Genomic DNA, 24307 nt, shown 5'->3' on the forward strand with positions numbered 1-24307 from the left:
GTTCTTAACTTGAATCGGATAAAGCGTAAATCACTAAGTGCTTAGAAACATAGGAGCTGGGATTCAGTTTCAATCTGGCTCTGCCACCCATTTGCTGTTGTGAACTTAATTTTTTTTTTAATATTTGGCTGCGCCGGGTCTTAGTTGCGGCACTCAGAATCTTCGTTGTCGCATGTGGGATCTTTAGTTGTGGCATGCATGCAGGATCTAGTTCCCTGACCAGGGGCCCCTGCACTGGGAGCCTGGAGTCTTAACTACTGGACCACCAGGGAAGTCCCATGAACTTAATTTTTATTATGATTTTATTTGTATTATTTTCTGTTACTTAGACTGTTATTCTGATAACCTTATGTAAAAATATTTTAAATAAATGAGGGATTTGGGATGAGATGAAAATTTACCAGAAGGGAAAAGTGGAAGTCATTGATTGATGAAAAGCAGGTTACACAACAGTAGACACAGTTTGATTTCATTATGGTAAGAGAAAAAATATAGGTGTACATACACACACGTGAAGGAAAATCCAGAAAAAATATGCCCTAGGGTTGTTAAAAATGACCTCGGGGTAATGGAGATGTGAAGTGGAGTTTGGGGTTTGGGTTTTTAGTATTTTGCTTATCTGTATTTTTCTAATTTTGCACATGATACATGTGCTACTTCTGTAATAAAAAAGGTTGTTTTTAAGTGAATGAAATAAAAATAAAATAAATGAAGGGCATAATATAAAAAGTGCTATTGTAAGCAACTGCTTATTTATATTCTTCAACTAGAACACCACTCACGTGATGGTTTTGGTTGACAGGTGCCACCATGTCAGCATTGATCCTAACAGCTTGCATTATTTGGTGCATCTGCTCAATCAAGTCTAACAGACACAAGGATGGCTTTCATCGGCTCAGGCAGCATCATGATGAATATGAAGATGAAATTCGCATGATGTCAACTGGCTCCAAGAAGTCTCTCTTAAGCCATGAGTTCCAGGATGAAACAGACACTGAAGAGGAAACATTATATTCCAGCAAACATTGAAACACACACCTTGCATCTCTCCCAGCATAAGTACCAAGCAAAGTTACAGTTCCTTTTGGGAGACACTGCATTAAGAAGAGAGACTATCTTGCTTCTTCAAAGAGCTTTGGGAAGTTAACTTGCTAAATTTGTATTCTCTGTGAATTTGGCTGGCAGTTTTGAACTTCCCCTCCTTAAAGTACTCTTACCTTAAAAAAAAAAATCTGCTTTCTATTTATGCAGAGATGGGACAGCCACTTTGTTTTTCTTCTTAATTTAAGCTGAGCTGTTTGGAGCTTATGCTATAACTGAAGAAAGCCAACTAGTGGATGTTGTATTTTGCACACCAGGTGTTTACTAGTGGCTTTAGCTTTTTCTCTTTATTTTAAATGGCCAAAAGAATCCAGAAACATTAAGGCAGGGACAGCAGTCAGAATCTGACATAAAGCTTTAAAAACTCGAGGTTTTTTCAACCTATTGAGGAGTACTTTTCTCTAGTTATTAAATAGCTGGAGTTTCTCTTATTATTCAGGTTTAATGGAGGCTGAATTGATTTTGAAACTTATGTAACATTAGGAAATGATTAAACGGGCTTCTGTATTTGGCTTTCTACCTGTTCCAAGGCTAGATCAGAACTGGTGGGCTGTGCCCTAAGCAGGATTTCACTACCTCTTGTGTAAGGTTTAGCAAAGTTGTAAACATCCCCATTTTAAGGGAGAACTTGTTGACTGTTGTAAAAGATCTCAGTGTCCATTTGCGTAGAGCCGAGAGGGAGATCTAGCAAAAGCTAAAACTCGTGCTGCCTATCTTTTAACTTGGTAAAAACCCACAGGTGCTGTTGCTTTTATCTGTGAAGCACTAGTTTATTCTAGGAATGCCTAATTCTTTACTATTTCCTAAATTTGAACCTTTTTCTATGTTGTACACTTAGGGTTTTCAGATGACCTGGCAGTCGACAAGATCTGAATTCTACTGAAAATACCTGGAAGCGTGGAAGAGACCTACTTGCACATTCTTAACCTACATTTGAACGCAGAATATCTATACTTCCTGTTAGCCCAAGCCAGCGCCCTATCATAGCATCCTGTTATTGAAATAGCTTGGCCAACCTTATTCGTAAAGGCCTCTGCGTGTGATTGGGTTCTTTGTTCAGTGTTTCATTTGACAGTCTCTTCTTGATCAACCAATTTTGTTAAAAGTTCAGTTGAAAGCACTTAAATATGGCTCCCTCCATTAAAAAAAAAAAAAAAAAAAGTAACACTGTAGTGAGAAAGTGTTATCTTCAGTGCCAGTGGGGTTACTGCAAAGGCCTAAAAGATTTGCGTTTTATTGTGTCTGTCATATCATACTATTCAATGGAAATGATGCTTTTTGTAAGTATGAGTCTTACCAATGATCTAATGGTTTAATACCTTTGAATGTTTTAATGGCCAAGTTGCTGCTGAACTTGTACTAAATCAGGGGATCAAAAAACTTGCTCTCATCTTTTCAAGTCGTATTCTATATCCATTAATGTATCTATCATCCCAAAGCCTTCATGTGGAGTGCTTTACCACCCATCTAGGTCATTCAACCAAGTATTGTGAGAAATGTACCCAAAGTGGCTTCATAAACAGAGATTTGGTTTAGCAGGAATAATGAAGTCATGACATTTATTAATGAGTATCTGTGATCTAATTTGGGTGGGTCCAGGTTAAGCCATTCTGGTATTAATCCTGTTATTAACAACTCGAAATTTTGAGCCCTTGCCACCCCACTCTTAGCCCACCACGTACACAGAACAGAGTTTGTGGGGTGCTAATACTTAATGAAATATACATGATTTAATTTCTTCTAATAATGCTCTGCATTTTCCTTAAGGGGATGATGTGGTGGTATTGCTCTTTGCAGCTTTATTTTTGAGTGCAAAGTCAGAAAACCAACAAAGGGCCTATGAGTGGCTGGCTCTGCTTGGGACATTGCAGGTAGAAATGAAACAAAGTTGGCATGACAGCCTTTACTTTATTAGCATTGGTCTTCACTAGAGGATGCCTTTTAAATTCATCTCTGTCTTAAACATGTCTTTCACTGTACATCACAGTGGCTGGAGTCCATGCCTTTTAAGCACGTGTAAACTATTTTTAGAGATGAACGTACAAATAGTTCTTTTAATAATTTTTCCTGAAAGGGAAACCAAATTCTGCGATGAATCTTGAATCTCTAATGAATTTCCAAATAATGCATTGCTCTGGAAAACAAGGCCTTCTCAGCCTGTGTTACCTGTTAACATGAATGTACAGGATAATGACTACTAAGACTGTGTTCTCTGCCCTGCTTTGTCTTTTATTTGTGGATCTAATCTAATATTAGACCACATCAACGGCTTAAGGCGTTGAAGCCATATGGCATGGGGAATGCATTTCTTCAGTATTTCTCCTAGAGACTTTCCATTTCCTTGGAGTCATGGAGGCAAGTAAGTATCACAGTATTAAGAAATTTGCCCAAGCCTGAGTTGTGCCTTTCTTTACTCACAAGGCTTTTTTTTTTTTCTGTCCTGGTGATCAGTCTGTAAGCCTTCTTCCCTCCCAGCTCCTTAATAAAAGCAAAGTGATTGAGTAGGTAATGTTCAAAGTGTCTGCCTATGTAAATGCACTTGTACTGATTATGCAGTTCAGTAAGATGAACTCAAGTTCATCTCAAGTTAACTCAAGTTAATTTGATGTACTTTGCTGAACATTTGAGTAGTAGTTGGGATCCCATCCAGTTGAGGAATGCTTGCAATTCTCTTTGGAGGGGATGTGCTTTGGGACTTTGTCATCCTCCAGAAAGGAAACGTAATGTATATTTGGCCCAGTGTGATTGATTGGTTAATCTTTGGTAACTTTCACCTGAATGGGATATGCTGAATTAATGAATATTGAACTTAAAACGAATTATGAGTTGACAAATAAATAAAAGGTAGTGCTTATGCCTGAGCTTATTGTGTTTCTGAGCTAACACCAGGTTACTCAGTAACCAGGACCTGTTCTTCTATTTCCATTTATTCTCGGCAGTAAATCATTTTATTTTCTTGTGGCCTGAAGTGCATTTGTGCCAGGTTTTGTCCCTGCTGTATTAAAAGCTTCTTGGCTATGAATGCTGTAATAGTGCCCTATGTTATGGTTCTCTGGTGGAATTGTTCTTAACAGTAGCAACTTTAATGTTACTACAAAAAAGTCCACTATGGTTGATGTTCAATGATCTTCTATATAGCAAATTTTTGATAAGTATTTGGTTTCTGATTTGCTTTAATTAAAGCAGATTTTGGGGGGGGGGGTGATTAGAGCCCTTGATTAATGTCAGCTGAACTTGGATTTCCAGTTCATGAAGAAATGTTTCCCAACATCCGATCCTCCTATTTTTAGCAATAATTCATTAATATTCCACTTGACTTTCAGAATATTATCCTAGTTGATTTCCATTTGGCAGAATCTATTGTGAAATTTGAAAATAGGCTACCATTTTGAGGCATTTGGATATAAATTATATAAATATGTATGATTATGGCTTTTACAACTGGCATAACATGAGTATACTAGCTACCTTCTATGCTGGCCATGCTGCAGACTTTCTGGAGGTATGCCATAATGGTATTTTTTTACACACAGATTAAAAATCAACTTTTCACCTCCCCATTTTTTCAGAGTGACATTCCCCAGCTCCACAACAATCTATAGCTATTTATATGAGGTGCCCAAAACTCAGTCATCTCAAGTGCTTCAGTCTTTGGTTCATTTTCATGCACTGTGCCTTCAAAATGAAATTTTTAAAAGGGACTTTAAACAAAGTTGAATAGTAGTTTTAAAAAGTCAATCTGTGTAATTTATGTGAAATCTAACTGTAATGAGGGCCTTTCTGTTTTTTATATGTAAACAGATCTACTAATCCTGTATAAAAGTTATTTTATGATGTTTGTCTTTCTTTGTGTTTTGTCTCATAATCTTTTTTCAAAAGCAATAGACCAGAAAAAGTTACTGTTCCAATTCGAAAGTTATGGATTTAGTTTTTCTACCTATATGAGGGGAAAAATAGTCCCAGGCAAGGAATACAGGTTGTTAGCTGCAGAGTGTTTCTGTCTTCATGAATTGACTTAAAATAAAACTATGTTTCTGGAATAATTACATAGTAGCCACAGCTCAGCTAGATAGATATGTGTCCAGTCATTCCACAATGAACATAATAAAAGTGGCCATTGAAAGGTTTATGTACCCATTTCAAGGTTGTTTGTTTAAAATTTGGTTCTTTTTACAGATGAGCGGAGTTAGAGTAATGTGTCCTGGCACTTTTAGGCACAGTGGCAATGAATTTAATATCCCCTTTTCATTTAGCGATAACTTGTTGATACTGCTGCTCTAGTAGGAATTGGGAAAACAAAGTTATATAAAAAACATGGGCTCTGCTGACAAGGAATTCATACTCCACACCAGAAAAATAGAAATGGAAATAAGCTGTACTTCTATAGTGACTGGTTCCTCTGAAAAGAAAGTCTGCTATAGAGGAAGTACAGCATAGAGATCTGAGCATGGACTTTGGAGTTGAACCAATCTCAGACTGACTCTTGGCTCTTCTCTTGCTTCCTATGTGACTTAGTTTTGTATAAGCTTCTTAACATTCTCTGAGTCTTAGTTTCTCTACTGGTTAAGGAATAATACCTGAAAGGATTGTAGCGGGAATTAAGCGAAATAATGTTAGCAAAGGGCCCAACATAATATTTGACTCAGAATTGAATTACCATGGTAACCAGCATCATATGCTGTTTTCTGATCCCTGTGAAAGAAAGTTATTTTATCAAATATATGAACAAAGATCTGTTTACAGGTGGCCTTTTAAATTTAGAAGAAATCCCTAGACATGAATACTAAAAATAAAAGTTTCCATTATGTGGTTCCATAAATTGTCTATAGCACGGCAGTAAAGTTTCAACTTGTGCCAAATGCTTCATATTTGTTTTTAAATAAAATTAGATTATATTTATGCTTATTCAGTGACAACAGCCTTACTTAACTGCTGCGAGAAATATGAACCATAATGATGGCTCTTTTTCCCCCAACGTTTGAAATATTTTCCTGAATTTTTGTCTGGAGTTTTCTCATAACTCAATCAAGAAACTTTTGTTTTGTGTTATAAATAGTAACCTACCGATTATGTTCGGTTTTTCCAATTTCTAGAAGCTGATGGTTCTCAGCAAAGTAAACTTGAATGCTCAATGCTAATGCACTACTCAGTTATGAATAAATGCTATCATGTAGGTCTTCATCTTTTACTCTCACTTGCAGTTAGAATGCCAACTGATGCTATGCTGTTTACAAACCTCAGATAAATACACCATTACTCCCAATCCAAAAGCAATGAAATCAGCCTATAAAGCCAAATTTTAACTTTAGTATCACAATTTCCACCTACATTAATCAGTAGAATGTTAAAAGCAAGCATGTTATTTGGCATTGTGCCTGGAATCCTATTCCCTATTACTGTGTAAACAAATGTGAACGAGGCAAGCAAGAATTAGAGGAGAAAGTCGTTCAAGTTTAGAGGCCAGCCTGGAAAAAGCTTGAAAGCAGAAGGGTGAGAAGCTTGATTAGATTGAAAAATGTGATAATTGGAAGTGGGAGTATATAGAGATGGATGCCTCAAGTTCAGCTAAGACAGTTTATTGATTCAATTAGAAGCTATATGAAGAGATTTTGATACAGTCAGAGCTGTAGGTGGAAAATAAAAGTAGTAGGAGGAGAAATTTAAGATACAACATGTAGAAAGAGATTATGGATTAAATAGAAATTGTTTTAACATGGATTATATTCTGTGATTGTCACTGAGGTTGAGCCAAAGGGGAAGAATCACAGGGAAGGTCTAGATTGCTAGATCTGAACCACTACTAATTTCGAGTATTTGCAGTTATGGCAATATTTATAAGTATTATCATCACTTATTTTTGTATGATTCCTGTTAGAGTTTTTCAAGATCAACCGACTTCTGATTTGGTGTTTGAAAGATGGCAGGTGCCCAGAAAAATTGATCCTAAAGATAGTTAGGGAATGGGATAGATGGGGAATGGGCATATTATGGTAATAGCCGAATTGGATGACTGCTAGATTTTTAAAATAATTTAGAAGATTTAGATTTCCAGAAAAGTTGTGAAGATAATATAGAATTGGCTGCTGGACTTTTATTTGGAGGATGTGGGTGTTGGGAGGGCAGAAGAGAAAGGATTGTACAGTTTGCTATTCAGCAGGACTTGAATGGAACACATTTGAAAAGGAGTGGGCATAGGAGGGAACACGATGTCTAGAACCTAGTCAGGTATGTAGAGCCTGGGTAGTCCAGGTGTCAAGCCACATGGGACTACTTCTAGTTCAACTCAGATCTTCTCTAGTGGAAGGTATCTCCATCCTAGATTTGGAGATCTCACTATTTTTCAAGAGCGATGACCAAACATGGACAAAGATAACTAAGCATGTAGAGGAATCAGACACCACCAGTAAAAAAAGCAGAAAAAGTTCACCAGCTTCAGATGATGACATTATCAAACACTGTAAAGCAAATAAACTTACTGTTTTCAAAGAAATAAAAGATAAACCTGAGACTATCACAGGTAAAATAATAGAACTTCTAGAAATGAAAGTACAGAAACTAAAATGGATAGTTGCAATGGCAGTTTGGACACAGAGAAACAGAAACTAGAAGGCAGATCTATAGATTGTCTCCTCTGCAGCCGAGATAAAATGGTAGAAAATAGGAAGGAGAGGGGTAAAAATATGACTAATGCATGTTTGATAATTTGTTCTAGAGGGAAAGAGGAGAAAGAATGAAGCATAGGAAACTTAAGAGACAACGAAGGAGAATTTTCCAAAATTGATAAATGGTATCTGTAGATGAAACTCCATCCAAGACAGACAAAGTAAACATCCACACTTAGACACATTGGTGAGACTGCTGAGCATCAAAGACAAAGAGAAAAAAAATGTAAAGCAGTCAGAAGGAAAAGAAATTAACTTCAAAGAATTAGCAATTAGACTGAGGTTAGAATCACTCCCCACAAAGGAAACCAGTACAGTGAAATTAAACTTTGGAAGTGCCAGGGAAGACATTAACTTCCAACATAGAATTCTTTATTGAACACATCTTTCAAGAATGAAGGTGAGGGCCTTCCCTAGCAGTCCAGTGGTTAGGGCTCCAGGCTTCCACTGCCGGGGGCACGGTTTCGATCCCTGGTCAGGGAATTAAGATCCCACGTGCTGCATGGTGCGGCCAAAAAATTTAAAAAAAAAAAAAGAATGAAGGTAAACGTCCAGGTAGCTAAAAACATTGGTGGCAACCTAAGCTCCCCATCTCCCAATATTTCATTGTAAAATAAGGCAATAAAACAAGAAGGAAAAAGTAAATCTATACAAAAATCTCAGTGTAACTTGAAGCCAGACAATTTCGAAACTTCAAACTAACAATAAAATGAGAAAAATCACCAAATCTCTGCATATACTTTCACATGCCTGCCCCAATCCCACCTCAGAGCAAGGCTTTGTGGAGAGAAGGCAGAGGGAGATGAACTTCAAGAAAGAGAGAAGGATGCCAGCAAATGGGCCTAAAGTTAGTGTAAAACTACTGCCAAAAAGACTAAGTGCACCATAAGTCTGAATGCTCTAAAAAATATGTGCAAGCAGATCAGAGCACAAACCATAGAGAAGGGGCTTCAAAGTGAGCACAATTTAAAGGGGCTGGTGTAATCTAAGCGGGCAATCTCCGAAATACAGAAAAAAAGTGAAAAAGGAGATGTACCTTTTGACAATTAGGTGATGAGAGAGGAAAGAAAAAGGAAAATTTACAGTCCTGCAAGATAAATGAAAATTGCAAAATTGGAACACTTATGACCCCTCCCTATCACCAAAACAAACCAACAAAAACCCCACTAAAGCATGTGAACTTTACTATATGGACAGAAGAGATCTCAGCCATGAAGCATGGAAATATCAGTAACAGATATGAATATTGATAAGGAAGAAACAAATTTGTCATTATTTGTAGATATGATTGTGCATGTGAAAAATACAAAATAATCTACAGGTAAGTTAGAAATAATAACATAACTTAGCTTTACTTCCAGTTATGGGTGGATTAAAACAGAAAGACCTTCCCATCAAGAATAATTAGAAAAGCTTGGATTTTAAAACAACAACCAAAAAACCTGTTGAAGGATTGGAGAGTTACTAAAGTAACAAGGACTTTGGGGTCTAGATCCTAGCAAAGGGAATTCAGGGATGAAAATAATGAAGTTTTCACCTTACGTTATTGGTTGATTCATAAGTGGTGACTAAGAGTTTAGAGATGCCTAGTAGCAGAGAGGCCAGGCAAGAGGCAGAGAACAATGCAGAAGCTTTAGGTAGTACCACTGTGTGGCAGGAAATATGAATTCAGCACCTATCAAGGCAGTGGGCACCGGTCAACTTTAAGTTAGGACACTTGAATGGCTACACATTAGAAGTAAGGGCTAGTCAGAAACAGACCAATTTTTACGTAGAATCCCACTTGGTATTAGTCCCATCCCATACTGGAGTAAGCTGATTTGCCCCTACTTGAACTGCCTGCAAGAAGCAGCAAACTGTGTCTGGAGCAAGATACCATCCAGAGCCTCAAATGATTACTACAAATTTTAATCTATAACATATAGCATCCAGTTAAAAGTTACTTTTATTGTCACAGCTCAAATGATGAAAGATCAAGAAAAAAATAGAAACAGTCCCACGGGAGTTACAGATTTTTCAGTTATCAATCAGAAACTTTAAAACAATGGCAAGGAATAAATTCAAGAAAGTATAAGGCAAGATGAAGAATTTTAGCAGATAATTGAAATCTATTAAAAATTAAACGGAGGCTTTCACTTCTCGACAAAATGGACTAGATGTATTTCTCTTCTATTCCTCCCACTAAGCACAGCAAAAAACGTCATGCATTATATATAAAACAAAGAAAACTCAGAAAGGTGGAGAGAAGAAGGCAGACCAGCTAGGAACCTCCAAGGAACCTCCAAGGGACCTCCAGCATCCAAGGAACGACACTGTGGTGAGTTCCCTGGTTTTCTTTTTGCCTCATATATCCCATAATAGATGTTGCCTCATATAACCCATAATGGATGCTGGAGAAGCTGGCAACCCAGAAATGCCAAAGGGTGCAGACAAAAAAGCCCAAAGAAAAGACTTCTCTAGCCAAAGGACCAGGAAAGGGGCAACCTACCAGGACAGAATAGTTTTACATAACAATTGTACTACTCCAGCCAATTGCTACAGAAATAAACCAAGGCCCATCTCTACCCTCTGCCAGCAAAGGCTGAATGGGGAGCCTAGACTCCACTTTCACCTGTCTGTAATGAAGCACTCTTCCCCATTGCCTGGGTGGTATCAAAAAGGGCCACGTGGGGAACCAGGACTTTCACTATCACTCAGTGGTAATGAGGACCCCTTCCGTGGTGTCAGTGGGGGGCACATGAGAAGCAGTAACAAGTCGCCCTCCTCACCTGGGGTCAAGGAAGAGCCTGAATTTTCACTCCCACCTGATAGTAACAAGGCAGTTCCCCACCTTTCCCACCAGCACAGTGTCAGAGGAGTTCTGCTTAAACAGAGGTTCTAAATAAGATCCAGAGTCTTATAATACCTAAAATATCCAGGATACAATTTTTAAAATCACTCAGCATACCAAGACCCCAGAAATTTTCAACTTGAATGAAAAAAGACAAAAGATGCCAACATCAAAATGACACAGACATTGAAATTATCTGACAAGGATATAATAAAAATATTTCAATGAGCAGTTACAAATAATCTTAGAACAAATGATAAAAAGAGTCTCAGCAAAGAAATACAAAGTCCCAGCAAATAAATTTAAGATATAATGAGGAACCAAATGGAAATTTTAGATCTGAAAAATACAATAATTAAAAAAAAAAAAAAACTCAGTGAATGGGCTCAACAGCAAAATGGAGGGGACAGAGGAAAGACATGCCTGTCAGTGAACTTGAAGACAGAATAGTAGAAATTACCCAATCTGAAAAACAGAAAATAGACTGACAAAAATGAGTAGTGCCTTGGGGATATGCAGGACTATAATAAAATATTTAGCATTCACATCATCGGAGTCCCAGAAGAAGAATAAGAGGATGGGGCAGAAAAAGTATTAGAAGAACTTATGGCTGAAAATTTCCCAAATGTGTCAAAAGACATAAACCTAAGGTTCAAAAAGTTGAACACATCTCAAACAGGATAAAACCAAAGAAATCTACACTAAGACACAGCATAATCAATCTTCTGAAAATTAAAGAAAGTGAAAAAGTCTTTAAAGCAGAGAGAGAGAACTACCTTAGCTATAGTGGAAAAACGATTCAAATAACAGCCAATTTCTCATCAGAAATTGTGGAAGCAGGAAGGAATTGGCACATTTTTCAAGTGCTGAAAAAAAGAAATTGTCAACCCCAGATTCCTAATATGGCAACAATATTTTTCAGGAACGAAGGGGAAATTCAAGACATTTCAGATGAAGAAACACAAATAGAATTTGTCTCCAGCTGCCCTACTCTTCTAACAAATGGCTAAAGGAAGTTCTTGAAACAGAAAGAAAATGATAAACGAAGGAATCTTGGAACATCAGGAAGGAAGAAAAATGGGAAGAGTAAAAAATGGGTAAACACAGGTTTTCCTTCTCCTTTTAAACTCTGTAAGTTATGTTTGACAGTTGAAGCAAAGATTGTAACACATCAGATAATGATGTGGTTCTCAATGAATGTACAGGAAATATTAAAGACAATTATATATGGTAGCGAGTAAAGGGACAGGTGTGATTTTTTTTTTCTCGCTGCGTTGGGTCTTCGTTGCTGTGCGCGGGCTTTCTCTAGTTGCGGTGAGCAGGGGCTACTCTTCGTTGCGGTGCGCAGGCTTCTCACTGCAGTGGCTTCTCTTGCTGTGGCGCACGGGCTCTAGAGCGCAGGCTCAGTACCTGTGTTGCACGGGCTTAGTTGCTCCGCGGCACGTGGGATCTTCCCAGGCCAGGGATTGAACCTGTTTCCCCTGCATTGGCAGGCTGATTCTTAACCACTGCGCCACCAGGGAAGCCCCAGGTGTGATTTTAAAACCTTTACAAGAGGTAAGATTTCTGCATTTCACAAGACCTGGTAAAATGTGGACACGAGCAAACTGTGATAATTTATGTATCTATAAAGAGTGAGTTTTGACAGCTGATTTTAACAGGTTGAGGGGTCAGGATGAGACACATGGAAGCAGTTAGCACACACTTTTTAGATTTGGCGGCTGGGGAGGAAAGAGGGCTGGGATTCTACCGCAGACAGAGGGAAAGGCGGCCAGTGGAGAAGAGCACATGTATCAGAGATGTGGGATAATTGAGCACAGGCGGAGGTAGCATGAAGGGGTTGGTCTTGGGAAGAAAACAGCCTCTGGCTTGGAGAAGAGAAAGAGGCTGGCTGAAGATACACATTTGAGAGAAGGTGAAGGAAACAGGTAGTTGCGTCTAAGGTTAACTTTCTTCTCAGCCTGGGAGGTCCCTGTTGGAGAGGGGATAAGCCCAGCTGAGGGCGATGATGTAGGTTTAGGGCGCGGAGAGCGGATACCAACACCAGAAAGGCAGATGTTCAGGGAGTGTCAGGTGCTAAACCTGAAGTTGTCAGTCTCGCTGCTCAAAAGGTGTAAAATGATGAATTGACCGCCAGGTGGCGGTGTCTGTGGAAGCTCACGTATCCCATCGGTCCTGGCGCCAAGCGGAAGAAGGCATGGAAATGACTCTCTGGCTCGCATCGCCTCTACTCTCCTATCCCGACTGACGTTGGACAACAAAGATGGCGGCAGGAACCAGCAATTACTGGGAAGGTGAGGGGAGACTTCCGTGTGCGTCTCGCCGAGGGGCAGAAGGGCTGAGCGAGGACGGGTCTTGGCGGAGGCAGCAGGGGGAAGAGCCTGGCTTCCGGAGCGGCCGAGTTGACGGGCAGGGCTGGTCTAGTGCGAGCCGCCGGGCCTGGGGGCTGTAGAGACCGTGCGGTCTGGGGAGGGGACTGACCTGAGCGGCAGCGGGACCTGGGGCAGGGGTTGGGCAGAGAGGGCTGAGCCGGGACCGAGAGGAAGAGGGTTTGAGTCGCCGGAGGAGAGCTGGGTTGAGGTGGTAGCGGAACTCGGACGAAGGGGGTTGGGTGTGAACTCTGGGAGGAAACGAGTGTTGAGCGAGAATATGCCGAGTCCAGGAGACTGGAGGTGTCAGCGCCTTAGAGTTGAGGTCACTGTTGGGGAATTGAGTAGGAAAAGAGAAAGGAGAAACTTGTCAGTCCGGTCCATCGAGGGAAGTTGTGTGAGCGGAATGTCTCCCTCCTGTTGGGTCCCCTTGGCACGTTCAGGCTGGGACTTCGAGGATTGGGTGTGGAGTCGCGTTTGAAGGCAGAGGAAATAACTTTACCCTCTGCTCTGGAAATCGGTTTTGTTAAAACGAGAAAGTTGAGAGAACCAGTGTGAATTGTAATTATTGCATTTGCTTTACCTCTTCTACCAAAAAACCATGTTGTAACTTGACAAGCAAGTTTATTTAATTTCTGAAAATATGGTTTGATAAAATGGGCTCATGTAAAACTCATTCCTGGACCATGATGATAAGCAGAGATCAGAGAAGGCTGACCTTTTTCTTTCAGTTGTCTCTTTGCTTTACTGCAAAATAGAAACTACTCTCCGAATCCCTTTTCCCTTTTAACCTGTTTCCTCTTGCTACCCACCAAAGCCTCTGGAACCCACCACAAATAGCAGTATTGTCACTATCAGCCACTTGGTATAAAGTACTTAATTCTAAGGTCATCTATACTTGCTTGTCATACTTTCAAAATGCTTTTACTTGATGTTTTCTACTATAGAAGACAGTTACTAATTACAGAGAAGCATGCTTATAGTTTAAAACATGTATTAAAACGGTTATTTGAAATGTGTGTGCTTGCTAGAAAATATTTTTAAATTATGTAGAAGTGGCTATTGGTATCTTGAACATTAGTCATTAGGCTATACTTTTTTGAAGCGTCATGCTATAATAATTATAGCAACTTATTATTGACAGCCTACTCTGTGCCAGGTGCCTTAAACACATGATTAGTAATGCATAGGAAAACCCTGAAGGTAGGGGTTTAAAAAACGAAAAGCAGAGATTCATAGGTTAAGTAGATTGTGAATAAATCAGAGCCAGTTCTCAGAACTTCAGAACTTTAGGCTGAGCTGAGATTCTAATTGAGGTTTGGTCTCTGGGAAAATGTGCTCCCCTGTATTACCTGCATGCTGCTTCCTACTTCTGGTTGCTGATAAGTATATTGAAATAATGTTTCATATTCTTATTCCTGAAAGATGAGATCTTTATACTATGCCTTCTGTATTTCAGCCCTTTTATTTTGACCTCTACTTCACCATGAATGAGAGTATTCACATCTAGATATGGGTTTCCTCTCACTCAGCCACGTTAGATGCCAAACCATTATACCAATTTCTCTGCATGCTTGTTTGCTTCTGTTCTTTAAAAACTTACACTCTTATTTCTGTTTTACTTATATTTGATCTTGTCGGTAGCACATCGTTTACTGTCAAACTCATCCTCTCCAAATATCTTTCAGTAAGCTTATTGAAAGACAGTTTTTTAAATCTATGTCAGTGATTTTTTTCTTTACAGTCAAGCACTTACTCACTGTACTGTTAAGAATTTCATAAACTTAATAAAGCTTTGGAACATAAAGAGATGGGAAAATCCTTGTCAAAAACAATGATGGTTTCTTTCTTATAAAGTTAGCTGGTAAATTTATATAATGCTTGTCATAAACCATACTCAGTTCCTTTGTGATTTGTATTCTCTTCTGTTTTCCCCTGAATTAAAATTAAAAATTTTAATTATTGCTATAGAAATAATTTCAGGGATGTTAGAACAGCATTTGTTGTCTAGCTGTCTTTGGGATAAAGCTGAAAATTTGCATTTCCCACTGTTTCTCCCCTTTTTGCCTCATCTGAAGTTTAAATAAGTGACAATTTGCTTTCCTGGGAGTTTGGTTTGCTTCTTTTAATACTTTTCTTTAAGGGAGGCTCTAGATATATGATCATTTGCATAGTTTGTTTTCTTCAGAAAAGTTTTGTGATTTTTATATCTACTGATGGATTTTTTGTGTCTAATTATTTGCTTTTGTAATTTTGTTAAAGATCTCAGGAAACAGGCTCGACAGCTGGAAAATGAACTTGACCTGAAACTAGTTTCCTTCAGTAAACTATGTACAAGTTACAGTCACAGCAGTGCCCGAGATGGAAGACGCGACAGGTATAGGTACTACCAGATTCTCTCTATTATGTCTTAAACTATATCATGTTTTTAAAGCATTAAAAAAATAAAGTAAAATATATAACTGTAACTTGGTCTGTTGGTGAATTTTTGGTATTTTATTTTTTGTTTTTGCCTTTTTTTTTTTAGTTATTTATAAAAATTCTTCTTAATTCTTGAGGTGAACATTTATTTGGGATCCTTAGGCAAGGACTGTGTTGTTATCAGGAGGAAAATGCTAAGGCTTAAGAGTGAGTTTGCATCAGAAATAAGCCGGTATAAGGAAATGTTGCTTTGCCCACATTGTATTTCTTATATTTTCTGATTGCTAAATGGATCTGAGAGACTACTCAAATGCAAAGTATACCTACTGCTATTCTGGTGTTTTAGAGTTAATCTAATGCAGTGTGTATCCTCACTGTTAATGGTCGAAGCTCTTTTAAATTTTGGTTCTTTTTTGAGAAACTGGTATACTACTATTTTGAATATATTTAAATGTATTCTTATCTTTGAAACTCACTTTAGGCCATCCACTTTGTTTCAAAAAATATTAGGAAATATTTAAGACACTTAGGAAGATATAAAGAATAATATAATGGGTCCCCATGTGCCTATCTCCCACTTTAAGAAATAATCATTACCAATTCAGTTGAAGCCCCTGATGGCATCCCATTTTCTCCCTCCGGGTAATCTCCATATATTTTTACTACGTATATATTTGTGTTCCTGAACAATTCATAATAGTTATTTTGCAACTTGCTTTTTTGTGTAACATTATTTTTGAGATTAAGCTATGGATACGTTTAACTCTAGTATATTCATTTGCTGCATATAGTATTACATTGTATGCTTGTATCAGTTTATTCTGTAGATGAATGTTGTTTCTAATTTTTGCTTATTTTAATAATTTTAAACACAAGAGTGTTCATCATGCCTCAGGTACTGTTTTTAAGAGCTTTATATAAAGGCTGCTGGGAACATTTTTACTTATTTTACATACCTTCTTGAGGATTGGTGGTGGGTGGGATATTTTTTTCAGCTAGTAATAATAAAAACAATAAAAACTGAGCTTTGATTTGAAACCAGATCTTTCTGTATCCTGAGCCCATGCTCCAAACCTTTCTATGTACCTACCAACAAAAGACTTATTTCAGTACTATAGCCAGTGTTGCTTCTTTTTACAAGGTCACATGATTAAAGAATTAAAGATAGCAGGGCCAACATATTGACTTTAGGAGCTAAAAGTAAGCTATTGGCATGTCACATAGCTTTGATTGCAATGCATTGCTTTCGGCTTGCCTTTATTTAGCAGGTAAAGAGAATGAGGAATGTTCTTTTCTATGAGTAAACTTATTTTATCACTAGAAAGCATTTTTCCTGAATTTAAGTCTCCCATTTGACTATGCCAGTGAGTATACAATTTTAAAACTCCAAACTGTTAAGAGATACGATTACATGATGCTTTTCCTGTGTTCTCTGTGTATCATGATCTTAATTCAGACATACCTTGTTTTATTGCACTTTGCTCTGTGTGCTTCACAGATACTGCATTTTTTTTACAAATTGAAGGTTTCAGCCCTGTGTTTAGAAGTCTGTTGGTGCCATCTTTCCAACAGCATTTGCTCACTTCGTGTATCTGTGTCACATTTGGTAATTCTCGCAACATTTCAGACTTTTTCATTATTAGGATATATTTCTTATGGTAATCTGTGATCAGTGATCTTTGATGTTACTTTGTAATTGTTTTGGGGCGCCACAAACTACACCCGTATAAGATGGCAAAGTTAATTGATAAACGTGTGTGTTCTGATTCCTCCGTGGACAGGTCCTTCCCCCATCTCTTTCCCTCTCCTCAGGCCTCCCTATTCCCTGAGACACAACAATATTGAAATTAGACCAATTAATAACTACAGTGACCTCTAAGTGTTCAAGTGAAAGGAAGAGTTGCACGTCTCTCACTTTAAATCAAAAGCTGGAAATGATTAAGCTTGGTAAGAAAGGCATATTGAAAGTCGAGATAAGTTGAAAGCTAGGCCTGTTGTGCTAAACAACCGAGTTCTGAATGCAAAGGAAAAGTTCTTGAAAGAAATTAAAAAGTGCTACTCCAGTGAACACACGAATGATAAGAGAGTGAAAAGCCTTATTGCGGATATGGAGAAAGTTTGAGTGGTCTGAATAAAAGGTCAAACCAGCCACAACGTTCCCTTAAGCCAGGGCCTAATCCAGAGCAAGGCCCTAACTCTTCAATTCTGTGAAGGCTGAGAGAGGTGAGGAAGGTGCAGAAGAAAAGTTTGAAACTAGTTGAGGTTGATCCAAGAGATTCACGGAAGGAGGCCACCTCCATAACATAAAAGAGCAAGGTGAAGCAGCAAGTGCTGATATAGAAGCTGTAGCAAGTAATCCAGGAGATCCAGCTAAGGTAATTAATGAAGGTGGCTACACCAAATAGCACATTTTCAGTGTAGACAGAACAGCCTTCTATTGGAAGAAGATGCCATGTAGGACTTTCATAGTTAGAAGTTGATGCCTCAAAGCTTCAAAAGACAGGCTGACTCTCTTGTTAGGGGCTAATGCAGCTGGTGACTTTAAGTTGAAGCCAGTGCTCATTTACCATTCCAAAAATCCTAGGGCCCTTAAGAATTATGCTAAATCTACTCTGCCTGTGCTCTATAAATGGAAAAACAAAGCCTGGATGTCAGCACATCTGTTTACAACATAGTTTACTGAATATTTTCAGCCCATTGATGAGACCTACTCTCAGGAAAAAAGATTGCTTTCGAAGTATGACTGCACATTGACATTGCACCCAAGAGCTCTGATGGAGATGTACAATGAGATTAATGTTATTTTCATGCCTGCTAACACAATGCCCATTCTGTAGCCCATGGATCAAGGAGTAATTTCAACTTTCAAGTCTTATTATTTAAGAAATACATTTCTATGGCTTCCATAGATAGTGATTCTTCTGATGGATCTGGGCAAAATCAGTTGAAAACCTTCTGGAAAGGATTCACCATTCTAGATGCCATTAAGAACATTCATGATTCATGGGACGAGGTCAAAATAACAACATTAACAGGAATTTGGAAGAAGTTGATTCCAAACCTCATGGGTGACTTTGAGAGGTTCAAGACTTAAGTGGAGGAAATAACTACAAATGTGGTGGAAATAGCAAGAGAACTAGAATTAGAAGTGAAGCCTGAAGATGTGACTGAATTGCTGCAGTCTCATGATAAAACTTGCACAGATGAGGAGTTGTTTCCTGTAGATATATAAATTTCTTAAAAGTGAATGGTTTCTTGAGATGGAATCTACTTCCGGTGAAGATGCTATGAAGATTGTTGAAATGACAACAAAGGATTTAGAACATTACATTAACTTAGTTGATAAAGCAGCAGCAGGGTTTGAGAGGATTGACTCCAATTTTGAAAGAAGTTCTACTGTGGGTAAAATGCTATCAAACAGCATTGCCTGCCGCAGAGAAATCGTTCACGAAAGGAAGAGTCCATCAATTCAGCAACTTCAGTGTTATCTTGTTTTTTAAAATTGCCCCAGCTGCCCCAGCCTTAGGACCCTGATCAGTCAGCAGCCATCAACATCAGGGCAGGACCCTCCACCAGCAAAAAGATTACTCACTGAAGGCTCAGATGATGGTTAGCATTTTTTAGCTATAAAGTATTTTTAAATTAAGATATGTACATTGGTTTTTTAGAATAATACTATTGCAGACTTAATAGATTACAGTAAATTGTAAACATAACTTTTATATGCACTGGGAAACCAAAAAATTAGTGTGACTCACTTTATCGAGATACTTGCTTTATTGTGGTGGTCTGGAACTAAACCCACAATATCTCTAAGGTATGCCTGTACTTTTTTGACTCCTTTAAAGGGGAAACTATTCAGAAACATTCCCTCAGAAATTCTACAACAAATTGGAAATGAGTTTGTGGAATTACTTCAGCCTCACTGTCCCTTTTAATGAGAAACCTAGAGCCATGAGGACCAAGATCCAATGTGCATTCTAAAGTGTTTTGTTTGTTGCCCAGGTTGAAAGCACATCATAATGAATAAACTCAGTGATGACCAGAAGTTTCTTTCAGGAGTAATTTTTTTACTTTTTGTATTTTGAGAACTTTATGGTCTATGAATCACCATGTACTTATAAAATGAATTAAATTTAACTGAATCTTAGTATTGTGGAGAGTATGTTTTTGACCTTTTCCCTGGACTCATACCTCCCTGAGAATGGTGAATGTAGAGATTGCCTCCTCGTTCATTCAACAAGTATCTAAAGAGCATCTACCGTGTGCCAAGCACTATTCTCAGTGATAGGCATATATCTGTGAGCAAGACATAGGCAGTTTTCCTCCTGATGGAGCTTATGTTATTGGCCCATTGTTCTTTTTCGTATTTCTCGTAGGGGAGGATCTGTATTAGTAGTATATAGAGCATTTCACATGGGCATGTTCTAAGAGATAAGCGCAGAACCTTGGGTTGGCTCTGACACATGATCAAGAATGAGTTATTTTAAGGCAAATAAATTGAAAATTTTAAAGAAATAAAAATTTGGACCTAGTTAAACATCCTAAAATAAAAATCCTCCTTATTGGCTATTTCACTGCTTGTTACTATTGCTGTAGATGTGTATGTGGAAAAGGGAAAGAGCCAAGGTAAATTTACCATTAAACTGGTTATTTAATCTTTTCATTTACTGCACCCAAGCAACTCTCACAGGGCAAGAAAAAGTGTTCAGTAAGGTTGGAGAGCATAGTCATTTCCTGGTATTTATCTGTGTTTGGTATAACTAAGATCAGTATTGAGCTGCAGCTGCTCATATGATAGTATATACCACTTGGGACCTAATGAAGGTTAATGGTTTTTCAGAAGAGACAAATGAAACTTTCAAGACATGTGGTTTTAGAATTTGAATTTGTCAAACATAGTTTCACTTGTAAAAAGTTAGGATTGACTATTCAGATTTCAGAAGACAGTTAAATACATTTTTGCAAAGCAAAACAGAAACAACTACGTAATATAAGTGGAAATGTAAAGGATTGGTATTAAAACTTCCCTGCTGGACGTGGCTATCTGTATTAGACTTAAAGCCAGTTCCTGATTATTTGATAAACTATTTATCCCATCTGTGGATTGTTTAAATCTCAATTTTATTTCTTCTTGGAAAGAGTCATAGAAGGAAGAGAGAACTTAAATTAAGGTCTCAGGAACCATAATTGAGGTAAAAATTTTAAAGGTTATTCCTCACAGAGCTAACATAATCTGCAATACATTTTATGGCTCCTCTTAGATGCTGTACTACATAGGTCTGCAGTTTTATTTCACATAATTTGTTCCTTTAGATTCAGCATTTAATTGGACACTGCCATAGCTTAAGTTACTTTCATTTGGGAAACAGTAAACAAGAATTTAGAATTTCTTTGCATTATTAAGATTGGATGTATTAAAGCTTGGGACAGTCTTACATTCAATTATATTTTATACTGAATTTAATATTTAGGATATGTGATCTTTATAGAAAAACTTCTATAAAAATTATAACTTCTTATGAAACAAAAAGAATGTCTCAGGGGTTCCACTTGGCTTCTTTAAGAATAATTACCTTATTATTTTAAGTATATTTTAAAGGATTAGGTTTAAGTAATAGATACTCTTTATTTGAACTTCTCTTTAGCTCTGACACAACACCCCTTTTAAATGGATCAAGCCAAGACAGAATGTTTGAAACTATGGCGATTGAGATTGAACAGCTTTTGGCAAGGGTAAGTACCTTCTGTTAAATGGCTGTTTTGCTAATAACTGTGTACCTGTTAGATATGGTACTAGATTATATTAATGCAGACATATTTATTGAAATCACCCTTTCATTCAAGATGTGTGCCTCCCCAGGCCACCTGAATTTTGATGACAGCCATTCCCAGGTCCTGTGGATGTTAGTTTAGCCTTTATGGATTCTTTTGGGGAAATACTGAATCCTTGCCTGCTGTCTTCTTGTTTTTGTTTTTGTTTTTTGCTGTTAGCCAGAAAGGAATATAGGCATATAATTTACTTTTATCTCTTTACAGTGCTTTCTAAAATATTTTCATTGGTTTTCTTTTTCTTTCTTTCTTTTTTTTTTTTTTTCTGTTTTAGCTTACAGGAGTAAATGATAAAATGGCAGAATATACCAACAGTGCCGGTGTCCCCTCCTTGAATGCGGCATTGATGCATACATTGCAGCGACATAGAGACATATTGCAGGTAGTACATTGGGCTTGAGATTTTTATGTTATTACAGGAAGTTTTAGGGGTTTTTTTACTCTATGAATAGAATGTGTTCACGTGTATGTAGGGGAACAAAGGGAAAAATCTTCGAAGAGGATAAATGCCGTGCTATAGAAGTTTGTCCTGTTTTACTTTTTTTTTTCCTTGATATCATAAAATTCTGAAAATGGTTAGCAGCTCTTGCTTTTGCCTGGTAAAATTGAATAATATTCATCAGTAGGTAAGAATACTTCTACTGTGGGAGATCTTGCTAGCTAGCTGAAACAGTGAAATAGCCAGTGGTCATGCATAAGCAGTCATATGGTGGTTTAGAGTATACTTTCATCAGGCTTTGAAGATAACATGGAAGAGAAGTAATTTGCTATATTTAGTGTATTGTTTGAGAAAAATATTAAAAGTATACCAATAAAATGAAAAAACTTTTAAAGATTTACATGGGAGGTGTTAAAAATATAGTGGTACAAATAGGAAGGCAAATTTTTTTTTTTTTTTGGCTGCGTTGGGTCTTCGTTGCTGCACGCGGGCTTTCTCTACTTGCGGCGAACAGGGGCTACTCTTCGTTGCAGTGTGCAGGCTTCTCATTGCAGTGGCTTCTCTTGTTGCGGAGCATGGGCTCTAGGCACACGGGCTTCAGTAGTTGTGGCATGTAGGCTCAGTAGTTGTGGCTCACGGGCTCTAGAGTGCAGCCTCAGTAGCTGTGGCACACGGGCTTAGTTGCTCCGCGGCATGTGGGATTTTCCTGGACCAGGGCTCGAACCTGTGTCCCCTGCATTGGCAGGTGGATTCTTAACCACTGCGCCACCAGGGAAGTCCCCAAATTTTTTAATATTGAAAAAATTCAACCATTTCTAATTTTTAAAACTTGTTAAAAATAGGACTAGAAGGATACTTTATTTACCTAATGCAAAAATGTGTACATCAGATTAAAATCTGTCATAATGCTTAATAATAAAGCACTAAAAGCTTTCCCACTGAAAAAAACAAGACAAGGAGGGACTTCCCTGGTGGCTCAGTGGTTAAGGATCCTTGTGCCAATGCAGGGGACATGGGTTCAATCCCTGGTCCAGGAAGATCCTGCATGCTGTGGAGCAACTAAGCCCATGTGCCACAACTACTGAGCCTGCATGCCACAACTACTGAAGCCCGTGCACCTAGAGCCCGTGCTCTGCAACAAGAGAAGCCACCTCAATGAGAAGCCTGCACACTGCAACAAAGAGTAGCCCCCGCTCGCGGCAACTGGAGGAAGCCCATGCGCAGCAACGAAGACCCAACACAACCAAAAGTAGATAAATAAATTTATTTTTTAAAAAAAAAGCAAGACGAGGATACCCACAGTCCCCACAGATGTTTAACATTGTTTAGAAGTTCTTGGTTGTTCAATTACACAGTAAAAAGAACAAGATATAAATACTGAAAAGGGAGATAAAATCTGTATTCTGTGGTAATGATAAGATTATATAGCTAATACAAACCAAGAAAACTAAAAAAAAAAAATTGGAAACATTCAGTAAGTTGATGACTTATAAACTTAATATATAAAAGCAAGTAGTTTTCCTACACACAAACAATAATCTGTTAGAAAGTACAATGGAAGAAACTATAAAAAATTTTATGTATAATTTAATAAGAATGTATAGGATTTATATGTATAAAACTCTACTGAGGAACATAAAAGAAGATTTACTCTGCTTTTGGATGGGAAGATTTCTCTCTAAAACAGCCTATATATTGAATGTTATCCCAGTGGAAATAACAGGGGTTTTTGTTTGTTTCATTTTTTTAAAAACAGCAAAATGACACCAAAGTTTATTTGGAATTATAGTCATATGAGAATAACCAAGAAAAAAACCCATGTGAAAATGAAGATAAGTAGTAAAGGATGCCTAATTCTGCCGCCTGTTAAAACCTGTTAAGAAGCTAGAATAATTAAAACAGTTTGATTCTGGATAAAAAGTAGACCAATAGAGTAGAGTTCATATATAGACTCAAATATGCATGAAAATTTACTTTCTGATAAAGGTGCTAGTTTGAATCAATGGAGAAAAGAGGGATTATAAAATAGAGCTGTAACAATTCGCTAATTATTTGAGGGGAAAAAACCCTCAATTTCTATCTCATTCCTCCTATCCAGAGTAAATTCCAAATGGATCAAAGATTTATATGTAGAAAAAGAAACAATAAAATTTCAGAATAAAGCGTGGGTGAAATTGTACATTGTGGGGTAGTAAAGGACTTTCCTAAGCAAGACCTGATACCAGAAACTATAATAAATGACTAATTTGCTTAATATACAGAGGTAATAGAAATGAGAAAAAAGCAACCCAGTAGAAAAATGGGCAAAGGATATGAACTTGTTTACAGAAAATGAGTGGCCAAAATCATAAAAAGATGGTCAGCCACATTCCCAAATGAAAATATACAAATCAAAATGAGATATGGAAAAAAAAAATGAGATATGATTTTTCACCTGTCAGGTTAGCAAATATTGAAGCATTTGTAACCCATTGTTGGCAAGAGTGTAGAAAAATGGGCACTCATCCATTTGCTGGGCATGTAAGTTGGTGTAGTCTTTCTAGAAGGCATTTTAACACTATCAAAATTTTCATGTAAGATTCTTTGACCCAGTTATTCTGCTAGGCATTTACCCTTTAAATACATTTAGTTCAATAAAATATATACACAAGAA

General features: G+C 37.7%; 2 protein-coding genes across 5 annotated transcripts in view; both read left to right on the forward strand.

Annotated features, from left to right (window-relative positions):
• The window catches only part of CPD (carboxypeptidase D), a 71742-nt gene extending 66807 nt beyond the window's left edge, over positions 1–4935 (forward strand). For both annotated transcript variants that reach the window (XM_082443397.1, XM_082443396.1), the window contains one exon: positions 803–4935. In XM_082443397.1, the coding sequence (XP_082299523.1) occupies positions 803–1029 (227 nt within the window). In that variant the 3' untranslated portion in view covers positions 1030–4935. The remainder of the gene's footprint in view (positions 1–802) is intronic.
• Positions 4936–12741: 7806 nt separating this feature from the next.
• The window catches only part of GOSR1 (golgi SNAP receptor complex member 1), a 50719-nt gene continuing 39153 nt past the window's right edge, over positions 12742–24307 (forward strand). For 2 of the 3 annotated variants that reach the window (XM_082443627.1, XM_082443625.1), the window contains exons 1-4: positions 12742–12887; positions 15225–15345; positions 21032–21119; positions 21490–21597. In XM_082443627.1, coding sequence (XP_082299753.1) covers positions 12857–12887; positions 15225–15345; positions 21032–21119; positions 21490–21597 — 348 coding nt within the window. In that variant the 5' untranslated portion in view covers positions 12742–12856. The remainder of the gene's footprint in view (positions 12888–15224; positions 15346–21031; positions 21120–21489; positions 21598–24307) is intronic. The other variant, XM_082443626.1, reaches the window with a different exon arrangement.

This window comes from Balaenoptera physalus (assembly GCF_965194825.1).
Source record: "Balaenoptera physalus genome assembly, chromosome: 20".
NCBI lineage: Eukaryota > Metazoa > Chordata > Mammalia > Artiodactyla > Balaenopteridae > Balaenoptera > Balaenoptera physalus.